The 23,575-nt window shown below is 32.5% G+C and overlaps 2 protein-coding genes across 2 annotated transcripts; both read left to right on the top strand.

The window, feature by feature from the left end:
* Positions 1-10,164: 10,164 nt before the first annotated feature.
* Positions 10,165-13,200, top strand: LOC115975391. Its single transcript, XM_031096158.1, has 2 exons — positions 10,165-10,534; positions 12,695-13,200. The coding sequence occupies exons 1-2, from the start codon at positions 10,240-10,242 to the stop codon at positions 12,910-12,912; spliced, it is 513 nt and encodes a 170-aa protein (XP_030952018.1). The 5' UTR covers positions 10,165-10,239; the 3' UTR covers positions 12,913-13,200.
* A 4,972-nt stretch (positions 13,201-18,172) lies between these two features.
* LOC115975384 (calcium-dependent protein kinase 8-like) lies at positions 18,173-23,330 on the top strand. The gene is made up of 9 exons (XM_031096146.1): positions 18,173-18,481; positions 18,755-19,370; positions 20,181-20,304; positions 20,442-20,585; positions 20,824-20,976; positions 21,066-21,181; positions 21,325-21,492; positions 21,848-22,078; positions 22,787-23,330. The coding sequence occupies exons 2-9, from the start codon at positions 18,861-18,863 to the stop codon at positions 22,940-22,942; spliced, it is 1,602 nt and encodes a 533-aa protein (XP_030952006.1). The 5' UTR covers positions 18,173-18,481; positions 18,755-18,860; the 3' UTR covers positions 22,943-23,330.
* Positions 23,331-23,575: the final 245 nt, after the last annotated feature.

Genomic DNA, 23,575 nt, shown 5'->3' with positions numbered 1-23,575 from the left:
AAATTAAAAGTTATCTACATGGGTTTCAAATTAAACATTATGGTAACATTAAAATTTTATAAATAAATAAAAATCGATTCAAACCATCTATTCTCTCACTTTCTTTGGTACCCATTGAAAGGGTTAGTTTTAGATTTAACTTAATTTGTAATTTATAAAATGACATGATTTGATTTGAAATCTTTCCTAAATTATAGAATTTGGAACATAATTTTCTTTATTATTTTTAATTTTTTATTTGGCCACGTACAACATTCACTAAATTATAAAATTTTCTTTATTTTCTTTTGGCTTTTTAAATGGTCATAATAATGAATTTACATGTAATGTAATGTAATTGTAAGGACACGATTTTGTAACGAACCTAAACAGTATTGGGTTCGCACGTAAAAAGGCCCAGACAATATGATTTGTAGAGCGTGGGTGTAAAGAACTAGGTTAACTATGGTCTCTCTTAAAAAGATTCACTCTCAAGAACGTTAAAGGTCTAAAGTTGGTACAACGAACGTTTCCTTTAGTGACCAGTGCAATTCGTTTTCTCTACTCTTACTTTCTTCTTTTCTGTTTATGTCTTTTTTCCTTTTCTTTTTCTGTTCCGATCCTCTTCTTCATGCCCTTCTTTTAGTTTATATACTCCCATTTGCGCTCCATCCTTACCGCACACGTGTAGGTTGGGTCCGGAGGATTTCTTTTTGTCCCATCTGGCACCTCCTGGAACTTCCTATGGGCAGCTGTAAGGCTGCTTCCTTACTGTTCAGGTATCACCTCCACATTAATGCGGCCAGAGAGTTGGTTGAGAGGTCATTAATGCGGAGGCAGCTGTAGTTACAGATATTTGTTTGCCTTATCTCTTTCATCCTTAGTCGGTTACTCTATCCTTTACGGTGACCTAATTCTGAGATCTGATCGCAGTAAGACCACGTCCCGATCGTCCTCGGACGCGATCGTCCTCGGACGGATACACATCCTCGGATGGGCCACGGGCTCAACAATCCTGAATCAATTCTGAACCCTATGGGCCTATTGATCGAACAGTCCCCACAGTAATCATAAATGAGATTTCGACTCAGGACAAATGATAACTTATGAACTTATAACATTTCGTTTGGCTTCTTAGAGGGTCAATACAAATAATTTATAAATGGAATAAGAGAGATTTAACCTCAAGATCAATGATAACTTAAAGTGTCTAAGATATTTTGAGTATTAGTATTTTTTTTTTAGGTGAGCATAAGAGTTTGTTTATAGATTTCGTCCTCTATTCTCTATTTTGATCCTTTTTAAAAACATTGGATAATAATATCTCTTGCAAATATATGTATGTACATACATACATATATATATTGAATTTATTTTAATATTGTCCAATAAGTCCTGAAAAGCCCATATTTTGTAAAATCACCATTCTAATATAATTATTTTTTTTAATTTGGTTTAAGAGTTACAATTAACCTTTCAAAAGTCCATATTTTTCCACTTCTTCATTCTTTTTCTTTTTCTTTTTTTGTGAATTTTGGAGGTATAATAATTCTTAACTATATTAGTATAAGCTAAATACAATTAACCGTCTTTTCTAATAAATAAATCAAAGACTAAACAAATGTTGATTAACTTAAGTTCGATTTTTCTAAATAAATTGTAATTAAATTATGAAATTCTTTCATTACAAAATTTCTTGTTTTACTTTTTATTTACTAATATTCATTAATTAAACATGTATCATGTGTGTGGGTATATCTATATATATATATTTCATTAAACTTAGTCATGTATTGCGTAAGTTAGCAATTAGTATAAATGTGAATTTTGATTAGTCCAATTATACTCACTATTACTTAATTAAGTTGGGTAATTTGGAAAATAATATTCTCCTAATAATAATTATTTACATTAGTAATGTTTTGAGGTTATTTGTAGGACGACAACACCCCCCCCCCCTCTCACCCACCTTAAAATCGTGTTTTCAAACCTCTACAAGTATTTTTTTTGAGAAACCAAACCTCTACAAATAGATTGCTCTCTCGTGCTTCATGCTTTAATTTAGGTGGTACGAGTAAGGGGAATGAAACTCTTGTTTGAAGACTTTAGCTACATACTTGGGTTAGTTAGCTCAACTTCTCATTATGTCTATTTGGATTAAGGAACTAGGGTAATGTGAAGAACACAATTTCAACACTTTGAATAGTACTCTCAAAACATGATTTTACTTAAAATGCTAGGTTTTTAAGTGAAATTGTGTCTTCATTTGTAAACATGATTTTAGCATTTAAATTGTGCTTTGGAAATTCGATTAAAAAAAGATCCTAAATAATATCAAAATAGTGATAATTTAAACAATTATCATAAAATGATATTATTTTACAATTTTTTTTTCTTAAATATGTTAAGTCGGCATATTTAGAATTGGGGACAAGGACATTGTAGCTTCAAGCAATTAATAGTGAAAAGGAGCCACTTGTATCCCATTTATGATATGATAAAGCTAAACTATTTCATTGGTTTGGTGGTTCAATTATTCAAAATTGTGTCTGTTTTTTTTCTTTGACGAGTACTGAATACATCAATGCCAACCACTAAGTTGCAAAATGTAGCTTCTCATGTTGTTGGTTTTAACAATCTAAAACATAAAGATGTTGAAAGGAACAGTTGAGTTGAGTCAAGAATGAACACTAAGGAAATGCCAATTAAAATGTTATGGCTTTATAGTCCATGATTGAGAGCAAGGGTAAAATTTCTCTTCTTGTCGTTTTACTCCGTCTTGATGGGTCATTAGTACAATTTCTGCTTTCTGCATCATTCTCAGAATGCCTTTTCTGAAGTTTTTCCGGTGCTATCAACTTTGACTAAAATAGTACATTTATTATTGATGTGAACGAAATTATTCATTCATCCAAATTTATCAATTTTTTTTTATAATTTTTTAATTTTATAAACTGATTTTTTATCAATGCTCCATCACAGCCAAAGGACAAAGAAGGTTTAAACAAAATGACCTCTTTTTTCACTTGAGTTGGTAGCTCTTTGTTATATTTCACTTGAGTTAGTTATGATTTTGTGGCCAGCTTAGGTATACTTTTTTAAAGTCTTATCTTTTGCAAATTCATTTTATTAACTTGTTTGCTATTAAAATAATAGGTAAATTACAAATTACATCCCTAAAGTTTGGAGGTGTTTAAATTTTATACCGTAAAATTTTAAAATTTTGAATTTACCTCCTGAAGTTGAGGGTGTTTGGATTTTATACCCTGACATTTTAGAATTTGGATTTTACATACTAAAGTTTAGGGATATTTGGATTTTATACCTCATAATTCTGAAACTTTAGGATGTAAACTCCAAACACTCCCCAAACTTTAGGGAGTAAAATCCAAATACCTTTAAAATTTAGGGGGGGTAAAATATAAATTCTAAAACATTAGGATATAAAATCTAAACATCCCAAACTTCAGGGGATAAAATCCAAATTCTGAATCTTTAGGGTATAAAATTCAAATATCTCCAAACTTTAGAGGTGTAATTTGCAGCTTACCCTAAAATAATAATAAGTTTAAAGACACAAAAAATTTTATAACTTTTTTTCCCACAATTGTGAAAGTGACATGTTATGGTTGTTACTAATAAAAATTGTAAAGTTGTGATTTACAACTATGTTTTATGTTGGCTTTATTCCATGACAAAAAGTGTTGTAATTGCTTTAATTTTGTTTCTTGTATTTTGTGAGATTTTATTGTATTGGGTTTAGTATTAAGTTGGTGAAGACTCAAACTTAATTGAAGATCAGTGCATTTCGTGACTAGCTCGCGAGAAAAGTTCCCGCGAAAAGGGCATGTGAGGAGCACATGACTGAAAGTTGAAGAGTTATGTCAAACTGTCGTTTTCGCGAGTGTCTCGTGGGTAAGGCCTTCCCGCGAGGTAATCACGAAACATTCTATTTGGAGGTTTTTTAAGAGTGACTTTCTTACCCTTCACCCATACTATATATACCCACATTACCCACAAATGTAGAGGAGGCCAATTCAGAGAGAAAAACCCTAGATAGGTTTTCTACAACACACGCACCCATCTTTTAGAGAGGGAGCTACTCATCCTTAGTGAGAAATCATTGTAGCCTTTTCTCATTCCCTCTCCCATTGTCATACATTGAGAGGAGATTTGTACCAAAACACAACTCACACCTATTCAGAGTGTAGAGAGTGTTTTGGAGCTTGGGAAATTTTGGAGAATTACCAAAAGAAGCCGGTGAGGCTTGGCGGATGCAATCGGGCCTATTGTAGGATCTGGAGAGCTAGACAAGATACGGTTTCAAGAAGCCTTGTTCGAGTAGGAGCTTGGAGGGCTTAGATACATCGGGTAGATTAGGCTTGAAGGGTCTCTTGCTAATCCATGTATCCCAACTGATTGTCTAGTAGATTGATTATCGCTTGGAAGGCGGCGAAGAGGTTTTTCTCTGAATTCTTTGGTTTATTCTTCGATAACACATCGGCGTGTTATCTTGTGTTTGCATTCTCTCTTCCCTTACTCTTGTACTTTATATTTATTGTTTGTTATACATGTTTATGCATTAGAGTAGTTATCGGTTTATTGTGCCTTATTTACTCTTATTCCACACTTAGATAAGTTAGAGTAAAAGCAATCTAGCCGTAATTTTAATTTGGAGGTCTAAATAGCTCTTGTGTTTTCACACATTTTCGAGCATTCAAAAATGATATCAATAAAGAGTCATATAAAACTGATACTGTTTCAATCACAACTTGTCACATTAATTGTTATGAAAAATCAATGTCTTTTTAAAAATAAGTTGTTCAAAATAAACTATTCCAAACTTATATTTTTATCAATTCGGAATGGACAGAACATGAAGGGTCCGTTTGGATTGAGCTTATTGTTATTGAAACTGAAAGTTGCTGAAATTAAAAACTGAAAACACTGTAGCAAAATAATTTTTAAATGTGTGAATAGTACCGTGGGACCCATTTTTAATAAAAAAGTTGCTGAAAAGTGATATTTGTGGGTCCGTGAACAGTAAATGGGACCCACTGATGTGCACTCCGCCTCTTATTTTGCTGTGAACAGTGCATGAGTGGATGAAAAGTGTACAGTAAATCGGTTGAAAAGTCAAAAACAACGGCAGCCAAAAAAAAAAGAAACACAAATTGGGTCCCAGCAGAGCAAAACGTAAACGCAAAAAAACGCCAGTTTCCTTGCAATCCAAACGCTCACGAAATCTCTCTAAGCTCAACCATTACTATTCAAAAGTCTTCATTCTTTATTATGCATTTGATCACACTTTTGCAATTTTTTTTTTTTTTTTTTTTTTTTTTTTATATTTCAAGCTCGAAACCTCATACGCTAATATTTTTATTTTGGAATTAGTTTGAATGTCAATGGCTATTAAATATAAGTTTTTATGTTACTCATTTGCACAAGAAATTTGGAAGAACTTCTTTATTTTTGTTTTTTTATTTTTTATTTTTTTTTGATGGTAATATGTTTGGGAGAACTATGAATCCTAATGATCCATTTTATATGAGATAGATATACACTATGACAAGGGACAAAAAGGGTTAACCATGACATTACATCCAATTTTCACACCAATAAAAACATGCCACCTAATACAAAATTTTAATATAATCAATATAATTTAAACTCAAAAAATCATTAAAAAAAAATAATGCTTATTTTTGTTATGAATAAATCACCTAATAATTGTATTCATGCGCTATAGAAAATAAGAAATGTAATATCATGTATGATAAACTAAAATATTTCGACTCAGGACAAATGATAACTTATGAACTTATAACATTTTGTTTGGCTTCTTAGAGGGTCAATACAAATAATTTATAAATGGAATAAGAGAGATTTAACCTCAAGATCAATGATAACTTAAAGTGTCTAAGATATTTTGAGTATTAGTATTTTTTTTTTAGGTGAGCATAAGAGTTTGTTTATAGATTTCGTCCTCTATTCTCTATTTTGATCCTTTTTAAAAACATTGGATAATAATATCTCTTGCAAATATATGTATGTACATACATACATATATATATTGAATTTATTTTAATATTGTCCAATAAGTCCTGAAAAGCCCATATTTTGTAAAATCACCATTCTAATATAATTATTTTTTTTAATTTGGTTTAAGAGTTACAATTAACCTTTCAAAAGTCCATATTTTTCCACTTCTTCATTCTTTTTCTTTTTCTTTTTTTGTGAATTTTGGAGGTATAATAATTCTTAACTATATTAGTATAAGCTAAATACAATTAACCGTCTTTTCTAATAAATAAATCAAAGACTAAACAAATGTTGATTAACTTAAGTTCGATTTTTCTAAATAAATTGTAATTAAATTATGAAATTCTTTCATTACAAAATTTCTTGTTTTACTTTTTATTTACTAATATTCATTAATTAAACATGTATCATGTGTGTGGGTATATCTATATATATATATTTCATTAAACTTAGTCATGTATTGCGTAAGTTAGCAATTAGTATAAATGTGAATTTTGATTAGTCCAATTATACTCACTATTACTTAATTAAGTTGGGTAATTTGGAAAATAATATTCTCCTAATAATAATTATTTACATTAGTAATGTTTTGAGGTTATTTGTAGGACGACAACACCCCCCCCCCCTCTCACCCACCTTAAAATCGTGTTTTCAAACCTCTACAAGTATTTTTTTTGAGAAACCAAACCTCTACAAATAGATTGCTCTCTCGTGCTTCATGCTTTAATTTAGGTGGTACGAGTAAGGGGAATGAAACTCTTGTTTGAAGACTTTAGCTACATACTTGGGTTAGTTAGCTCAACTTCTCATTATGTCTATTTGGATTAAGGAACTAGGGTAATGTGAAGAACACAATTTCAACACTTTGAATAGTACTCTCAAAACATGATTTTACTTAAAATGCTAGGTTTTTAAGTGAAATTGTGTCTTCATTTGTAAACATGATTTTAGCATTTAAATTGTGCTTTGGAAATTCGATTAAAAAAAGATCCTAAATAATATCAAAATAGTGATAATTTAAACAATTATCATAAAATGATATTATTTTACAATTTTTTTTTCTTAAATATGTTAAGTCGGCATATTTAGAATTGGGGACAAGGACATTGTAGCTTCAAGCAATTAATAGTGAAAAGGAGCCACTTGTATCCCATTTATGATATGATAAAGCTAAACTATTTCATTGGTTTGGTGGTTCAATTATTCAAAATTGTGTCTGTTTTTTTTCTTTGACGAGTACTGAATACATCAATGCCAACCACTAAGTTGCAAAATGTAGCTTCTCATGTTGTTGGTTTTAACAATCTAAAACATAAAGATGTTGAAAGGAACAGTTGAGTTGAGTCAAGAATGAACACTAAGGAAATGCCAATTAAAATGTTATGGCTTTATAGTCCATGATTGAGAGCAAGGGTAAAATTTCTCTTCTTGTCGTTTTACTCCGTCTTGATGGGTCATTAGTACAATTTCTGCTTTCTGCATCATTCTCAGAATGCCTTTTCTGAAGTTTTTCCGGTGCTATCAACTTTGACTAAAATAGTACATTTATTATTGATGTGAACGAAATTATTCATTCATCCAAATTTATCAATTTTTTTTTATAATATTTTAATTTTATAAACTGATTTTTTATCAATGCTCCATCACAGCCAAAGGACAAAGAAGGTTTAAACAAAATGACCTCTTTTTTCACTTGAGTTGGTAGCTCTTTGTTATATTTCACTTGAGTTAGTTATGATTTTGTGGCCAGCTTAGGTATACTTTTTTAAAGTCTTATCTTTTGCAAATTCATTTTATTAACTTGTTTGCTATTAAAATAATAGGTAAATTATAAATTACATCCCTAAAGTTTGGAGGTGTTTAAATTTTATACCGTAAAATTTTAAAATTTTGAATTTACCTCCTGAAGTTGAGGGTGTTTGGATTTTATACCTTGACATTTTAGAATTTGGATTTTACCTACTAAAGTTTAGGGATATTTGGATTTTATACCTCAGAATTCTGAAACTTTAGGATGTAAACTCCAAACACTCCCCAAACTTTAGGGAGTAAAATCCAAATACCTTTAAAATTTAGGGGGGTAAAATATAAATTCTAAAACATTAGGATATAAAATCTAAACATCCCAAACTTCAGGGGATAAAATCCAAATTCTGAATTTTTAGGGTATAAAATTCAAATATCTCCAAATTTTAGAGGTGTAATTTGTAGCTTACCCTAAAATAATAATAAGTTTAAAGACACAAAAAATTTTATAACTTTTTTTTCCCACAATTGTGAAAGTGACATGTTATGGTTGTTACTAATAAAAATTGTAAAGTTGTGATTTACAACTATATTTTATGTTGGTTTTATTCCATGACAAAAAGTGTTGTAATTGCTTTAATTTTATTCCTTGTATTTTGTGGGATTTTATTGTATTGGGTTTAGTATTAAGTTGGTGAAGACTCAAACTTAATTGAAGATCAGTGCATTTCGCGACTAGCTCGCGAGAAGTTCGCGAGAAGGGTTCCCGCGAAAAGGGCATGTGAGGAGCACATGACTGAAAGTTGAAGAGTTATGCCAAGCTGTTGTTTTCACGAGTGTCTCGTGGGTAAGGCCTTCCTGCGAGGTAATCATGAAACATTCTACTTTGAGGTTTTTTAAGAGTGACTTTCTTACCCTTCACCCATACTATATATACCCACATTACCCACAAATGTAGAGGAGGCCAATTCAGAGAGAAAAACCCTAGATAGGTTTTCTACAACACACGCACCCATCTTTTAGAGAGGGAGCTACTTATCCTTAGTGAGAAATCATTGTAGCATTTTCTCCTTCCCTCCCCCATTGTCATACATTGAGAGGAGATTTGTACCAAAACACAACTCACACCTATTCAGAGTGTAGAGAGTGTTTTGGAGCTTGGGAAATTTTGGAGAATTGTCAAAAGAAGCCGGTGAGGCTTGGCGGATGCAATCGGGCCTATTGTAGGATCTGGAGAGCTAGACAAGACACGGTTTCAAGAAGCCTTGTTCGAGTAGGAACTTGGAGGGCTTAGATACATTGGGTAGATTAGGCTTGAAGGGTCTCTTACTAATCCATGTATCTCAACTGATTGTCTAGTAGATTGATTATTGCTTGGAAGGCGGCGAAGAGGTTTTTCTCTGAATTCTTTGGTTTCTTCTTCGATAACACATTGGCGTGTTATCTTGTGTTTGCATTCTCTCTTCCCTTACTCTTGTACTTTATATTTATTGTTTGTTATTCATGTTTATGCATTAGAGTAGTTATCGGTTTATTGCGCCTTATTTACTCTTATTCCGCACTTAGATAAGTTAGAGTAAAAGCAATCTAGCCGTAATTTTAATTTGGAGGTCTAAATAGCTCTTGTGTTTTCACACATTTTCGAGCATTCAAAAATGATATCAATAAAGAGTCATATAAAACTGATACTGTTTCAATCACAACTTGTCACATTAATTGTTATGAAAAATCAATGTCTTTTTAAAAATAAGTTGTTCAAAATAAACTATTCCAAACTTATATTTTTATCAATTCGGAATGGACAGAACATGAAATCTCTCTAAGCTCAACCATTACTATTCAAAAGTCTTCATTCTTTATTATGCATTTGATCACACTTTTGCAATTTTTTTATTTATTTCAAGCTCGAAACCTCATACGCTAATATTTTTATTTTGGAATTAGTTTGAATGTCAATGGCTATTAAATATATGTTTTTATGTTACTCATTTGCACAAGAAATTTGGAAGAACTTCTTTATCTTTGTTTTTTTTTTTTTTATATATTTTTTTTATGGTAATATGTTTGGGAGAACTATGAATCCTAATGATCCATTTTATAGGAGATAGATATACACTATGACAAGGGACAAAAAGGGTTAACCATGACATTACATCCAATTTTCACACCAATAAAAACATGCCACCTAATACAAAATTTTAATATAATCAATATAATTTAAACTCAAAAAATCATTAAAAAAAATTAATGCTTATTTTTGTTATGAATAAATCACCTAATAATTGTATTCATGCGCTATAGAAAATAAGAAATGTAATATCACGTATGATAAACTAAAATACCAAAAAGCCCTTATATTGGCATCTCTCAAAGATATGTGCAACATTGACAAAGACTCCGATTGTTTGTCCCTGCAGTTTTTATCGTTAAAGTGTTGTAGTAAGTGGCTGTGGTTGCATTTCCCACAATCAAATGCTTTCTCTGCAAATTCTCTCATTTCATAACAATCCACCAGCATCACTTCCACCAATACCTCTCTATAACAAGCCTAATACACTTATTTCTCACTTGCTAGTACATAGTGATGATTCTTTCAAGAAAAGGAGGTCACACCCATCTTCTTTTTCTTCTTGTATTGTACATGCAGTGGAAAAAGATTCACAACACTTTGAGGTAGACCCAGATAAGGCCAGAGAAGCTCTCCAAAAGCTTGACCAGCAGCTCCAATCCCTGTCCCAGAAACAAATCAAGCCTCCAAAGATAAGGGGTACTATCTATTTATCTCTCTCTTACTGTTATTGTTCTTTGAGCGAGTAATGTTAGAGATACATCACTTTTCACAATTTTTTCGTGAAATGTAGATATGATTTGTTGTAATCCTGTAGTGTAACTTTCAACTGTACTTACCAATAACATTGCTTTTGTTATACACAAATAACAATAAATCATGTCACTAGTCATGAAAAATGTTGCGTTTCTAGATTTATTGTTTGCCTTATCCCTACTTTCTTGGTTTGATGCAAATGATGTGACTTTGACGAAGCATGTGTTGTTGAAATTGTTTTTTTCGTTCTTTTGGACTTTGATTCCATAGCAACTTTTGCGTTTGTTAAGGAATATGTGGACTTAGTTGTTAGCCCTTTTGGACTATAGAGTCATGGACTAAACATAATATGAGAGGTAGTTATCAGTGCTTTAAATAGAGATTGCTTGTACTCAACAAGAAAAAAAAAATTAGAGATTTCTTGCACAAGTAACTTATGGATAATTAATTTAGTGAAAATACTAAAATAACTATTAATATTACTACAAAATGCTTATAAACGGATATGATAATAAATGAATGTGATTAGTGTCTCTTCAATAACATGATAAATAATGTTAAATTTTTTTTTTAAAACTTTTTAGTGACATGTAAGTTTGTAAGTTATAAACTAAAATTCCTATTAGCTGCCATGTTTCAATACTTTATGAGTTATTTTACTAAATTTGGCAGCTTGGAATTTACAAAATATATAATGATTCCATCCACCATTTGCCAAATTTCTTCAAAATCACTCAAGTCATTCGTTGAAATTTCACCAAAAACAATAAGATAATTAAGCCAGACTAAAGGTATGCCTTCTTTTCCACACAACCACCCATTTCTGGCTAAGTAATCCTCAAGACTACTAGAATATGGAAATTTTCTGAACCATGATTCCTCATATTTAAGTGTTATCTGGGTTTTATGCCCAATAAAATAAAAATAAAAAATCCTCTTAAGAAGGGTTAGGGGAATTTCTAAAACTCATGGTACACACTGGTCCCCTAGCTCCACCACTAGTTGCAGTTCAGGGTGACTGGAAAAGTATAAACATACCTTGTCACCTCAAAAGGCAATGTTGCAAGCTCGAATTTCAACATTAACGACTTCCGTGATCACTTTAAGATATTTATCCTGGTAATTGTGTGGTACATGTGCATCAAGAAATTACACATTTCTAGAAACTATCTTTTAATAGATTACACATTTCTAGAAACTATCTTTTAAAATATGAGACCCAACACGTGTAATTTTAAATGGGAGGTAGAATGAACACGATAAGGATGGTAAATTTAATCATTTAACCACATGATTCTAATAGTTACATGAATCACACAAATCACATTGCCAGTCAAAATTTGCTCTTGTCGGTCTTGACTTTTGCTAACAGCAGATATCTACTGTTCTTTAGCATGACTAACAGAATTTTCCCTGTATAGGGTAATACACAATTTTAGGAGTGACTAGTGCAGAAATTTATTTAGCTAAGAAGACTACTGCAGAGTTTATTTTGTTTACACTGCAGAGTTTGTTGAAGTTGAAGAATCACTGTTCCCTTCAGGTTCTCATAATGCAGCCAGAATAGTCTCCTGAGAAATTATGCAATACAATGGGAGGGCAGCCACATGGTCCTCCCAGCCAATACAATTAAACCATTTTGGATCTCAATGATTATGTGCCCCCCTTGAAATAAACAGTTGATGAAAAATAGGCTATTTTTATTGGTTGGGACTTGGGAGGACCACATGGCGGTCCTCTGATCCTCTCCCTCTAGCTAAAGAGTGCTTAAAATTGGAACAAAAGTAGCTTTTACATGATAGAAGTTACATAGTTGGGCTTTAAATTGGAGTGAAGTTAAAGGCTTCCTTAAAGTGAAAGATAATGAATAGGAGCAGGGTGAATTATTTGTAGAAGGCCACCACTGTAGCACTATTTTCAATTACCAAGGAAAGTATGTTCTTGTCAATTTCGATAGAAATTCAATTGCAGCTGCTGAGTCTATGGAATTAAATTGGACTAAAGAGGAAAAAATGAAGTGCTTTTCAATTTCATAGGGTCTGGGAATTGGAATTAGGATTTTATGGTAACATATCTTTTATTTTTGTTTTTAACATCTTGCAGCTTCAGAAGTGGATCTTAAGGAGGCTCAAATGACTGAAGAAATGCCAGAAATTTCAGAGTCTTTTCTAGTAAATTCAGCTGTTGCTCTCTTTCTTTTCACCATTTTCTACAATATACTGTTTATTACTGTAATAAAACCAGCCATAGATGGTCCAGACAGAGTTGTTCCAGCTACTACTACTGTAGTAGAAGCTTCCAAAGACCGAATAAGTAACTAAAAAGCTTCATCAGTAGTAGTTTTGAAGATACTGCCACTGGAATTCAGTACCAGAGGTTTCTATTCAACCATGCAGTTTTGATTTCCTGAAAGTAGTACTCAAATACAAAGCTTTGTTGATTTGTCACTAGTTGTTTTTGAGTGTGAGCAATGTCTAAACTAGGCATGAATAGTTATGTGACTTTGATAATAGCATAGTAGTGATATGGTTATATAAATTTCATATCATGTCATGTCAAATGAATTACTTGATTCTCTCATAGTACATGAGTTTATTTGAGCAATAAAATATTCTTCTTCTTTTTCTTCTTTTTTGACTAATTTATAAGTTAAATATGTGCCCAGTGAATCTTGAATACATGATCTTACTTTCTAATTATTTTAAAAAAAGAGAATACATCATTTGAGTTCAAACTCATCGGAAAAAAATAGAGTATTCAATTATAACACAGCAATTGAACTTAGGTTTCTACAAAAGTCATTTAATTAATTGTATCATTTCCTTTAGGCTTTTTTTTGGTTAAAATAGGAAAAAAAAAATTCAAATAAGTTTATTTTGAGGAAAAAAAAAATCAAATGGGCCAAGCTTAATCTGCCAATGATTATCCTCAGCCAGCGAAGCTTGGGCCATCGCTCTTTGGAAGCTTACCTTAAATAAACTATATATGTATAATATTGGGGATCTTCGCCTGCAACTTTTTATATTGATATTGACTTCAGAATACTATATATGCACCACACTACCACTAGCTGTATTCTATTTATTTTTTGTTTACTCAAAATATATATAGAGAGAGAGAGAGTGGAATATTGCCATATTGGCAATGATTGAAAATTGAAACACACTTCTATGTCATATGATGTTCAACTTGGCAACCGGCAGATTTTCTATATTGGGGTCTCAATGGGACCCCGGTCTCAAGTGATTTTGCTAACCTTGGGAAATAAGTAAAGCTTTTGAAACAAACCAAAGAAGAAGCCTATTTACTATATCCTTGGATCCACAAGTGGGGTTAACAGAGGATACTCCGATGGCAAAGTTGGATCAAAGAAGTAACAATTTGAAAAGAGCAAATGCAAGTTTTTATGATTTTTCATACTTTTGTTGTATAAACCCTTTCCTATTTAAAGTGATTACTCCAAGAACATGTTGGTCATTTTCCCTACTCTTAACTTTGTTAATCGTGCTTAAATGTCATACCATTGTCATTTCTTATTGGTATTTCCAAGAAAGATAATATATAGGGTGATCTCACGATCCTTAAAATCAGGTGGAGAACTAAGTTAAAATAGATGTCAAGCAGTATTGAGGGGAGTGGTTCAAGTACCAATCCCCGCAATCTCAATAATGTGATGCTCCCGTATAATTTTTGCCTAACGATTTCAAGGTAAGTTCCAACTTGTTAATGTTGGATAGGCCTTCCAATAGATGCTCGACGATATCTCCCAAGTGAACTAAGGCTCTCATGATCGGCGAGGCTTCCTTTGTCATACCTAACCACCCAATATGATTAGATCACTAGTTGCACTAAACTTCTCAAGGGGGAATGTTTCAAGTTCAGCATTTATGCCTATTCCTATGCTCATAGGTCTGCTTTAGTCAATCCCAAAATTGGGCGTATGGGCTAGATGGTCCATCCAACTAAAAGTTGTGATCTCTTACTTTAGTAGGTATACACATATGAGCCAAAGTACATCAACAAAAAAAAAAAAAATAATAATAATAATTTGAGAAATTAACATAATATAATTTGGCCAATAGACTCAATACATGTAAGTTTAATCATTAAAACTTTAAAATTAAGTAGTATTCAAATATATTCCACATTTGAACGATTACCCATGTGCAGAGAGTTGGAGGTACCATCTCAACAAGAGATTATGTCGTCATCTAGCCCATGCTGATTTGGCGTTTGGTGCTATGTTTTTAAAAAAACTAAGATTTTAGTGCATTAATCATGCCTGTGAGTAAGCCTATTGTTTCTCACCAAAGATGGAGAAGCTGTGAACTTCTTTAGGAGCAACCTTGCTTGGTCAATGAAATGCTAATCTGAAACAATTCCAAGGTCAAAATGTAGGTACTGACCACATCCAATGTGTTTTTTTATGTGGCAAATTGTGCTGCTTGGAAGTTGCAACGCGTGTCATGTATTGTTGCTTTTCCCTGCCGACCTTGCACATAAGCGTGAATTTGGCAAAAATATCCCAACATATCGTTCCAAAATATATTGATGCATATATTGCAAAAATGCAAGCAACATTATTAGAAATATTGTGAACAAAATTTGGTAAATGAACAAACTTTGAAATATATACAAAATTATTGGTGGACCAATTTGAAAGTCTTAAAAATGACAATACAAAAAACTTGATATAGGTTTCACATGTCAATGTGTACTCGTGACAACTACCCTTGTAATACAAGCAACATTTTTGTTTCTTTATTTTTATTTTTAACATTATTAGCAATTGGTCTTTTAGATGGAAGAAAATAAACCACTTTTTTAATTTTTGTTGCCTAAACCTTGCTTCCCCTTATATATATATATATATATATATATCATATTGAATTTTTATTCTTTGACAAATTGATGGGGCTACTCATCACATGTTTACCAATCTATTGGTGTCTAATCCTTTCATCTAAAGAGCATTAGATAATTATGACAATAAATTATGAAGATGAAGAAGATATTTAAGGATATCAGTTGTAAACTGACAAGGTTCAAAGTTGGATAATGTTTTTTTTGGCTTTAGATTCAAACAAAAGAGCCACTCAAGGTAACTATTTGAAGCTGTCAGATCATGTATGAAGAATTTGATGAAACTCCATTAGTTCTTGACCATATGTTCCTTTGTTTTGCAAGCCACATGCATGAATAATTGGAAAGTATTGAAATTCTTTTGTCCTTGGACAAAGTTTCAACAATCTTCATGCCCATAATAATGATAACTTATTTCTTGGTGTAATTATGAATGCAAGCATGTTCCTTCTGATGAGCTTTTTTACCCAAAAAGCCAATTATGCCATTCCTACCAGAAAGCCAACAAGTGCATTGATGCTCCGGCTCAGCATACACTTTTCCGGTTCAGCAGGCACTTTTCCAAGGAATTGACATGTTATTTTTTATGATATATCCCTCCGATGATGTACATATCAGTTATAACTATACTACTCTCTTTGACGGCTCTTAGGTGTACTTTATTCCACTTGTCCTTAGTATTAACAATGTACACAAAATATTTGACCGAACTGTGTTAGGTGGTATATCATGATTATTTTGTCATATACTTGATGTTAGTGATAATTAATATGAAAGATTCTTGTAATTAGTTGGCACTTCTGAATTTGTTTTTTCAGATGAAACATTGAAATTTTTCTACCCCAACTATTGATGTATAAAAAATATTACCACCGTGAGTTTTGTCCCAAATTGTTGATTATGTTTAGAAAACCAAATTTTTTAAGAGAATTATCATTTACTGTCCTGTTTCTCAATTAAAAAGATAGAAATTTTGAAAATTACACTTGAACAAAGTTTTCAACAAATTTTTTCGTTTAAAGTACTTGGGTTTTGTAGGGGCATAATAGAAAACACAGTAAATTAATGATTTTTAATTTTAGAATATCCCAAAATAGAATACAAGATCAACAATTTGTGATGTGAAAGTGATATAACACTTAGTTTTTACTTAAGCTCCTTATTTTTATATACATAAAAAGGGAAAGTGTTTTTTTATTTTTTATTTTATTTATAAAAGACTTGTCATTTTTATTTGTTTTTATATAGAAAGAAGGCCTATTTATACTATCCATGAGATTTACCACTAGAAACTGCACAGGGAATTATTTGATTAACATTTTCTCCAGGTCTTACTTTCACAATATCATGAATCTTATAAGAAAGACCAGCAAAGCATGAAAGCAATGACAAATTATGTGCCATCCAACCCAAGATTAGCATGAAATTTGTATTTTTAGTATATTTAATCATATAAAAATCCATGAGAATCTTAGACCTGGATTTCGATTTAAATATTATAGATCTTGTTTCAAACCTAGATTCATGGTATTGATTTTTTCTTGAACCGTAACAGATGATTGATTATGAGGACAATATAGTGTACAATAAATGAAAGAAAAATTGATTTTGTGCCTTAAATAGAAAAGTCAGTTACAAATTACAATAAACAAATGCATGAATTAAAATTGCTAAATATCACATAATAAAGGTGAACAAATTAAGTCCCACAAATTTTTTTTTTAAAAGTAAAAGAACAAATAATAAATAAAAACAATATATATATATATTTCATGAATAAAATCAATATAGAATTCAACTATGAACAACAATTAAATTGAATAAACTGAAAAGCAAATTTGACAAACTAGCAATAAAGGCAAAAATGAGCCTATTCACTTTTTGGTTCGGATTAATCTCCAACTACTTATAGGTAAAAAAAGGTTGAAATTGTGATAGATCTATATATGCATGAACTTAATTATCTTTAGCTACGAACCACCCAATTTATGTGGGTTGGTGATGGGATGGGATGTGTAAGCAACCTCTTTTTTTTATTATTATTTTCACCCACAATATATTATTAATGTTTAAAAGTCAAGGAATAGAGTTTGAATTTAAGCACTACATGACTAAATACTAAAAATAATTATAAATTTTTTTTTAAAAATCCACTATAAAAAAACAGGCACGTGATATTTAAGCATTCTAGAATTAGTTTTTTTTTAATTCTAATTTTGAGATTGCAATGATTGTAAATTGTAACTAAAAACCGAAAAATCACCTTAGAAATGATCTAGCAAATAACCAAAATATAGTTTCTTTTTTTCTAATTTCAGAAAACAAAATTTACATGAACTTTCTTTCTTGCTGTCAAAGAAAAACAAAAACACACCTAAAAAAATATTAAAAAAAAAGGAAAATCAGAAAAAACAGTGAACACATATAAAAAAGCAAAGCAAAATAAAGAAAGCCCTGGATTGCTTGGATATTTTTTGGGAAGTAGAAAAAGGGAAAAAAAAGAAAAAGAAAAAGAAAAGGAAAGGAAAGGGACTTAATTAGAGAGAAAAGGGTTCTTCTGTCTGTCTCATTCCATTGTTGAATCCAAAAGAAAAGAAAGAAAATTTATAATTTAGATCAGGAAGAGAGAGAGAGAGAGAGAGAGAGAGAAAAAAAAAGAAAAAAAAAAAGAAAAAAGAAAGAAAGAGGGTTTTAGAGAGAGAAAATCTGAGCCAAAAAAAAAAACAGAGCTTTGAGCCTTTGACTCTCTCTCTCTTTCTTATTCATTCACCCCCTTGAAATTGATCCTTTCACATTCAGCTCTTTACCAAACCCTTTTCATTTTTCTTCCTCTTCCTGTTTTTATTATTCAAAGTCAGTCTCTTTGGCCTTAAAAGCTTCAAAAAACATCTATCTTGTTCTTCTCTTGACCTTAAAAATCTCACATGGTTTCTTGCTGGATTTTGCTTCTCTAATATCCTGGCCTAATCTTCATCTGGGCCTTGTAGATTATTGGAAGCAAAAATTGTTTCTTGCACTTTGTTACAGGTAACTCTCTTTCTTTTTGAAGAATAAAAATAGGTTCTTTTTTTAGAAATTCTAGTATCTTCAATAGATTTGGGGGATCTCCTGTAAAATTATGTGGATGTTCTGAGAATCAAAGATTCATGGGTTTTCTAGTAAATTTGAAAATAGTTTCCTAAATATTTGGAGAGTTTACTTTTTATTTTTTTGAGGCAGAAGATTGAGCTGAGATTGCGGTTTGTAAATTTACCATATGATTTGTATGAATCTCAGATTCTTTTTTACTTTCCTGCTCAGATTCTGGCTGCTATGCCTTTATGCTCTGTTGGGTCTCCTTGAAATCTCATAAAAGAACAAAAATTAAACTTGAGGAGTATTTGAAAGTTTGAGAAGCTTTTGATCCATGGGAAATTGCTGTGCAACCCCTAGTACTACTTCCCAGAAGCAAAATGGGAAGCAAAAAAACAAACCCAATCCATTTTCTGCTGACTATGCTGCGGTCAACGGAACTGGAGGTGGGAACAAGCTCTGGGTCCTGAAAGATCCAACAGGCCATGATATCTCAGCTGATTACGAACTTGGCCGCGAGCTAGGCCGAGGCGAATTTGGGGTCACTTACTTGTGTACTGATGAGTCCAATGGTGAAAAGTATGCCTGCAAATCCATATCCAAGAAGAAGCTTAGGACTGCTGTGGATATTGAGGATGTGAGGAGGGAGGTGCAGATTATGAGGCATTTGCCTAAGCACCCCAATATTGTGACCTTGAAGGATAGCTATGAGGATGACCAGGCTGTTCACATTGTGATGGAATTGTGTGAGGGTGGTGAACTTTTCGACCGGATTGTGGCGAGGGGGCATTACACTGAACGTGCAGCTGCAGCTGTTATGAAGACCATTGTTGAAGTTGTTCAGGTTGAATTTAAATAATTTTTTGTTGTGTTGGTTTGGTTAGATATTGTCATGGATTTTGATGCTTATGATATTGCACTGTCTTTTAGTAGCATGTTAAATTTTGGGCTTTGCTTGTATGGTACCACCTGATCTGAATCAGTTTTACAATGTGCTAGTGTTATAACATTTATGGTTTTCATCCTGCTGTTGATTTTGAACTTGGCCTTTTGATTTCAAAGTTTCGAAAAAAATAGTTTGTCTAATTGATCCCCCCTTTCTATTTTCAAGTCTAGGCAGTGTCACATGTCTGTCTTTGTTAATTGATCATTTTGAATAATTTTCTAGAGAGTTATATGATTATATGGCTAAAACCAGGTTACAAGTTTAATTACTATTCCGTCGTTTTGTCCATAATTCCTCTCACATTTGTCCTTAAAACATTATTCCTCTTGCCAGAAAACATTTCTTAACTGTTTCATTGTCTTCTAAAGTGTATGTGGTTTCTAACTTCTTTATGAACTGGTGCATTTTAGTACTGCAGGCTGATTGGTTGAATATGCAATGAATTGGCTTTTACTTTATGAATCTTAGATTTTCTGTTTTTGCATATATTTTCCTTGCCATCTACTGTCCCTCTCCCCGCCTTTGTGTTTGTGTGTGTGTGTGTGTGTTTCCCTCTATATGCCTATTGTGGACCAAATTATTTTCTGGCTCGGGCTGTACTGCTTTTAAAGATTTCTATGTACTTGCTGTTGTTGGATAATTATTCTCCTGTTTTAGTTCTACTTCATGTTTAGTAATCTGGTATCTTTATATGCATTTTCTTTGTAGATGTGTCACAAGCATGGAGTGATGCATCGTGATCTCAAACCAGAGAACTTTCTATTTGCAAACAAGAAGGAGACTTCTCCCTTGAAGGCAATTGATTTTGGGTTGTCAGTATTCTTCAAACCTGGTATTGCACTTTATATAGTCAATCAGTTTGTGAATTCCCCCTCCCCTCCTTTAGGACTTCCATATTTAAGTATTATTATCATCTTTGTATCTTTTTATGTTATATCTACTGAACGTGAAGGATTTTATTTTCTACAGGTGAGCGATTTAATGAGATTGTAGGAAGTCCCTATTACATGGCTCCGGAGGTTCTGAAACGCAATTATGGCCCTGAGGTTGATGTCTGGAGTGCTGGAGTTATTTTGTATATTTTACTCTGTGGTGTTCCACCATTCTGGGCAGGTTTGTTTCTATTATTGACTGTTCTATTTTTTTACGTTTGTATGTATATATGTATGTATGTACATGTTAGGTTTGAGTGCCTATGTGTAAAGTTAAGGGTGAGTGTAAAATGACCCTATTAAATTGTTTCAAATTTTCTACTATTGGTTGATATCATATCACGTGTGCCCAAGAGGGTAGCTTCTTCCTTTGTTTCTTGGGTTGTATCCTCATGAAGTACATTTTGTTTTTCAATCAGAAACTGAACAAGGGGTAGCACAGGCAATTATTCGCTCTGTCATTGATTTTAAGAGGGACCCTTGGCCTAAAGTCTCTGATAATGCAAAGGACCTTGTGAAGAAAATGCTGGACCCTGATCCTAGACGGCGGCTTACAGCTCAGGAAGTGCTTGGTAATGTTCTACTTCATAAGCTTAATGTGTTTCATATGTGCTGAGATTTATTCATAATTAAACAATTATCCGAATGCTGTCACTTGCAGATCATCCTTGGCTACAAAATGCCAAGAAGGCTCCAAATGTTAACCTGGGTGAGACTGTGAGAGCAAGGCTCAAACAATTTTCCGTGATGAACAAGCTCAAAAAAAGAGCTCTAAGGGTAATTATCTGGATTTCTTGATATATATTGTACACTTCTTATGCAAGAATCTAAGGTCCACTTGTGTTCTTTCTAGAACATTGTCTGTGTAATATTTATGACTTCATTATTTGATGTTTGAACTTTTGAGTTTTTATCAATAGGTGATTGCTGAGCATTTGTCAGTGGAGGAAGTGGCTGGCATAAAGGATGCCTTTGATATGATGGACACCGGCAAAAGAGGCAAAATAAACATTGAGGAGCTTCGGGCTGGGTTGCACAAGGTTGGCCAACATATTCCTGAAGCAGATCTGCAAATCCTAATGAACGCTGTAAGCATCATATTTTGTTTCTTATCAAGTACTTATCCTCCATCATCCCTGCACCTGTCCTTTCCCACATTTGAAGTGTATATTCACTGACAATTTAGCTCCAAATAATAATGTGAGAATCTGGAAATATTGAGCACCTAGTTTGTAGGGATATTTTTTTAGAGGCTGTGTAGGGTTATCTACTTTCTTCTCTACTCCTGCAACCCCTTCCCAAAAAGGGAATTAAAAAAAAAAAAAAAGAGATTAACATGATCTGTCTCCTAAATATGATGAAAGTATGTTTTAGTGAATTATTTATAAATAAAATAAATAAAAAGTATGTTTTAAGTGAATAATTGAAACTTGTTTCCTACAGGCTGATGTTGACGGTGATGGAGCTCTAAATTATGGGGAGTTTGTTGCGGTTTCAGTTCACCTTAAAAAGATGGGCAATGATGAGCATATACACAGAGCTTTTGCATTCTTTGATAAAAACCAGAGTGATTACATAGAGATTGAAGAGCTGCGGGATGCTTTAAATGATGAGTCAGACACCAACAGTGAGGAAGTTATAAATGCCATTATGCATGATGTGGACACAGACAAGGTTAGTATTGAAGTCTAAATATAGACTTAAAAAATCGTGTTCAGTAAATATGGCATTTTTACTCGAGAAAAAATTCACAGGAATAAACTTACTGTATGATTTACTAAAAATCATCATATGCTTCCACTAGCTTAAATCGCCTTTTCTTTCTTGTGGCTATTCTAAGGCTTCAAAATTACAAATGTATTGCTATTTGCTGGTATCAGTCATGTTACTTTTGTGAATGACCGTATCGTGTTAGGACATTCCATGCCTTACCACCTGTTGATGCTACATATTGATTTTCTGGAATTGTTATGTTTGAGTTTTACTTGAACTGCTCATTTGTTTTTTGTTTTTTGTTTTGTGTTTTTTTATTTTTTGTTTCCCTGCATGTTCCTTTATGTGAAGCATGACCTATTCATGTAAAATTTCTCAAGAAATCTCCATTTAGCTGTGCATAAAATCACCAATTTCTTAACACTCTAGAATTGCCCATCCCCTTCAGCTATTTTGATAGTATCATATTTTACTTCACTTTTATTCCATGTCCTCCTGTGCAATAGACAATTGGGCAGTGTTGCAGATAGTATTCCTCTTGTGCAGTTATTGGCCAAAGATTTTGTGCACCACCAGGCCATTAATTATCATTATAACTTAACACTTCTTAGATAAAATCTTATTTAGCCGTATATTTAAACCTTGTGAATTTCTCGTTTAATCTTGCAGGATGGGCGCATAAGCTATGAGGAGTTTGCTGCAATGATGAAGGCTGGTACAGATTGGAGAAAAGCATCTAGGCAGTATTCAAGGGAAAGATTCAACAGCCTCAGCTTGAAGTTGATGAGGGATGGGTCATTACAGCAACCCAATGAGGGTAGATGAACCAACAATCATTAGAAAACAACCGATGCTCGTGAAACAGGGAAAAAAAAAGTATTTTTTTTCTTGGGTTTATGCAATCATTGTCATTTTTTAATTTTATTTCCTCATGAGACCTTGGGATAGGTAGATCAGCACGAAGAGGGGTCTTAAATGGCTTTGAAATAGCCATCTTTAGGATTTGTTTGGTCGGAGGTAGATGCAGGAGAAAGAAGAAAGTTTTAGTGTTAGACAGAATTTGGTCAAGTTGTTCTTGTGAAATTTGTGGTTGTAAATATGTTGACGAGGCCTGTAGGCCCTTTTCATTAGAGATATAATTTCCAATTTGTTGTTTAAATGCTTCCCATGTATTGTTGTCAATAACACAATTTATCATCCCCTAATTCTTACATTGGAGGAATCTTTGGATTTTGAAAGGTTTGGTTTTTAGCTAGAGTTGCTTTAATTATTACTTAGATATTTACACCAACCGCACCACCCCGTTAATTTAGCTGTGGACTTTTTTGTTTGGTGGTACCCAAGCTAAAGATGCTCTAAATCATCATTTTTTTTTTTTTTTTTTTTTTTTTTATGTTACTATAAATGGTATCATCTTGTCCTAAATACACCTGTGATTTGTTGCACCATACACTTACT

The sequence above is a fragment of the Quercus lobata genome, chromosome 1 (genome assembly GCF_001633185.2).
Source record: "Quercus lobata isolate SW786 chromosome 1, ValleyOak3.0 Primary Assembly, whole genome shotgun sequence".
Taxonomy (NCBI): Eukaryota; Viridiplantae; Streptophyta; class Magnoliopsida; order Fagales; family Fagaceae; genus Quercus; species Quercus lobata.
This window is presented reverse-complemented; position numbering and strand designations above follow the sequence as displayed.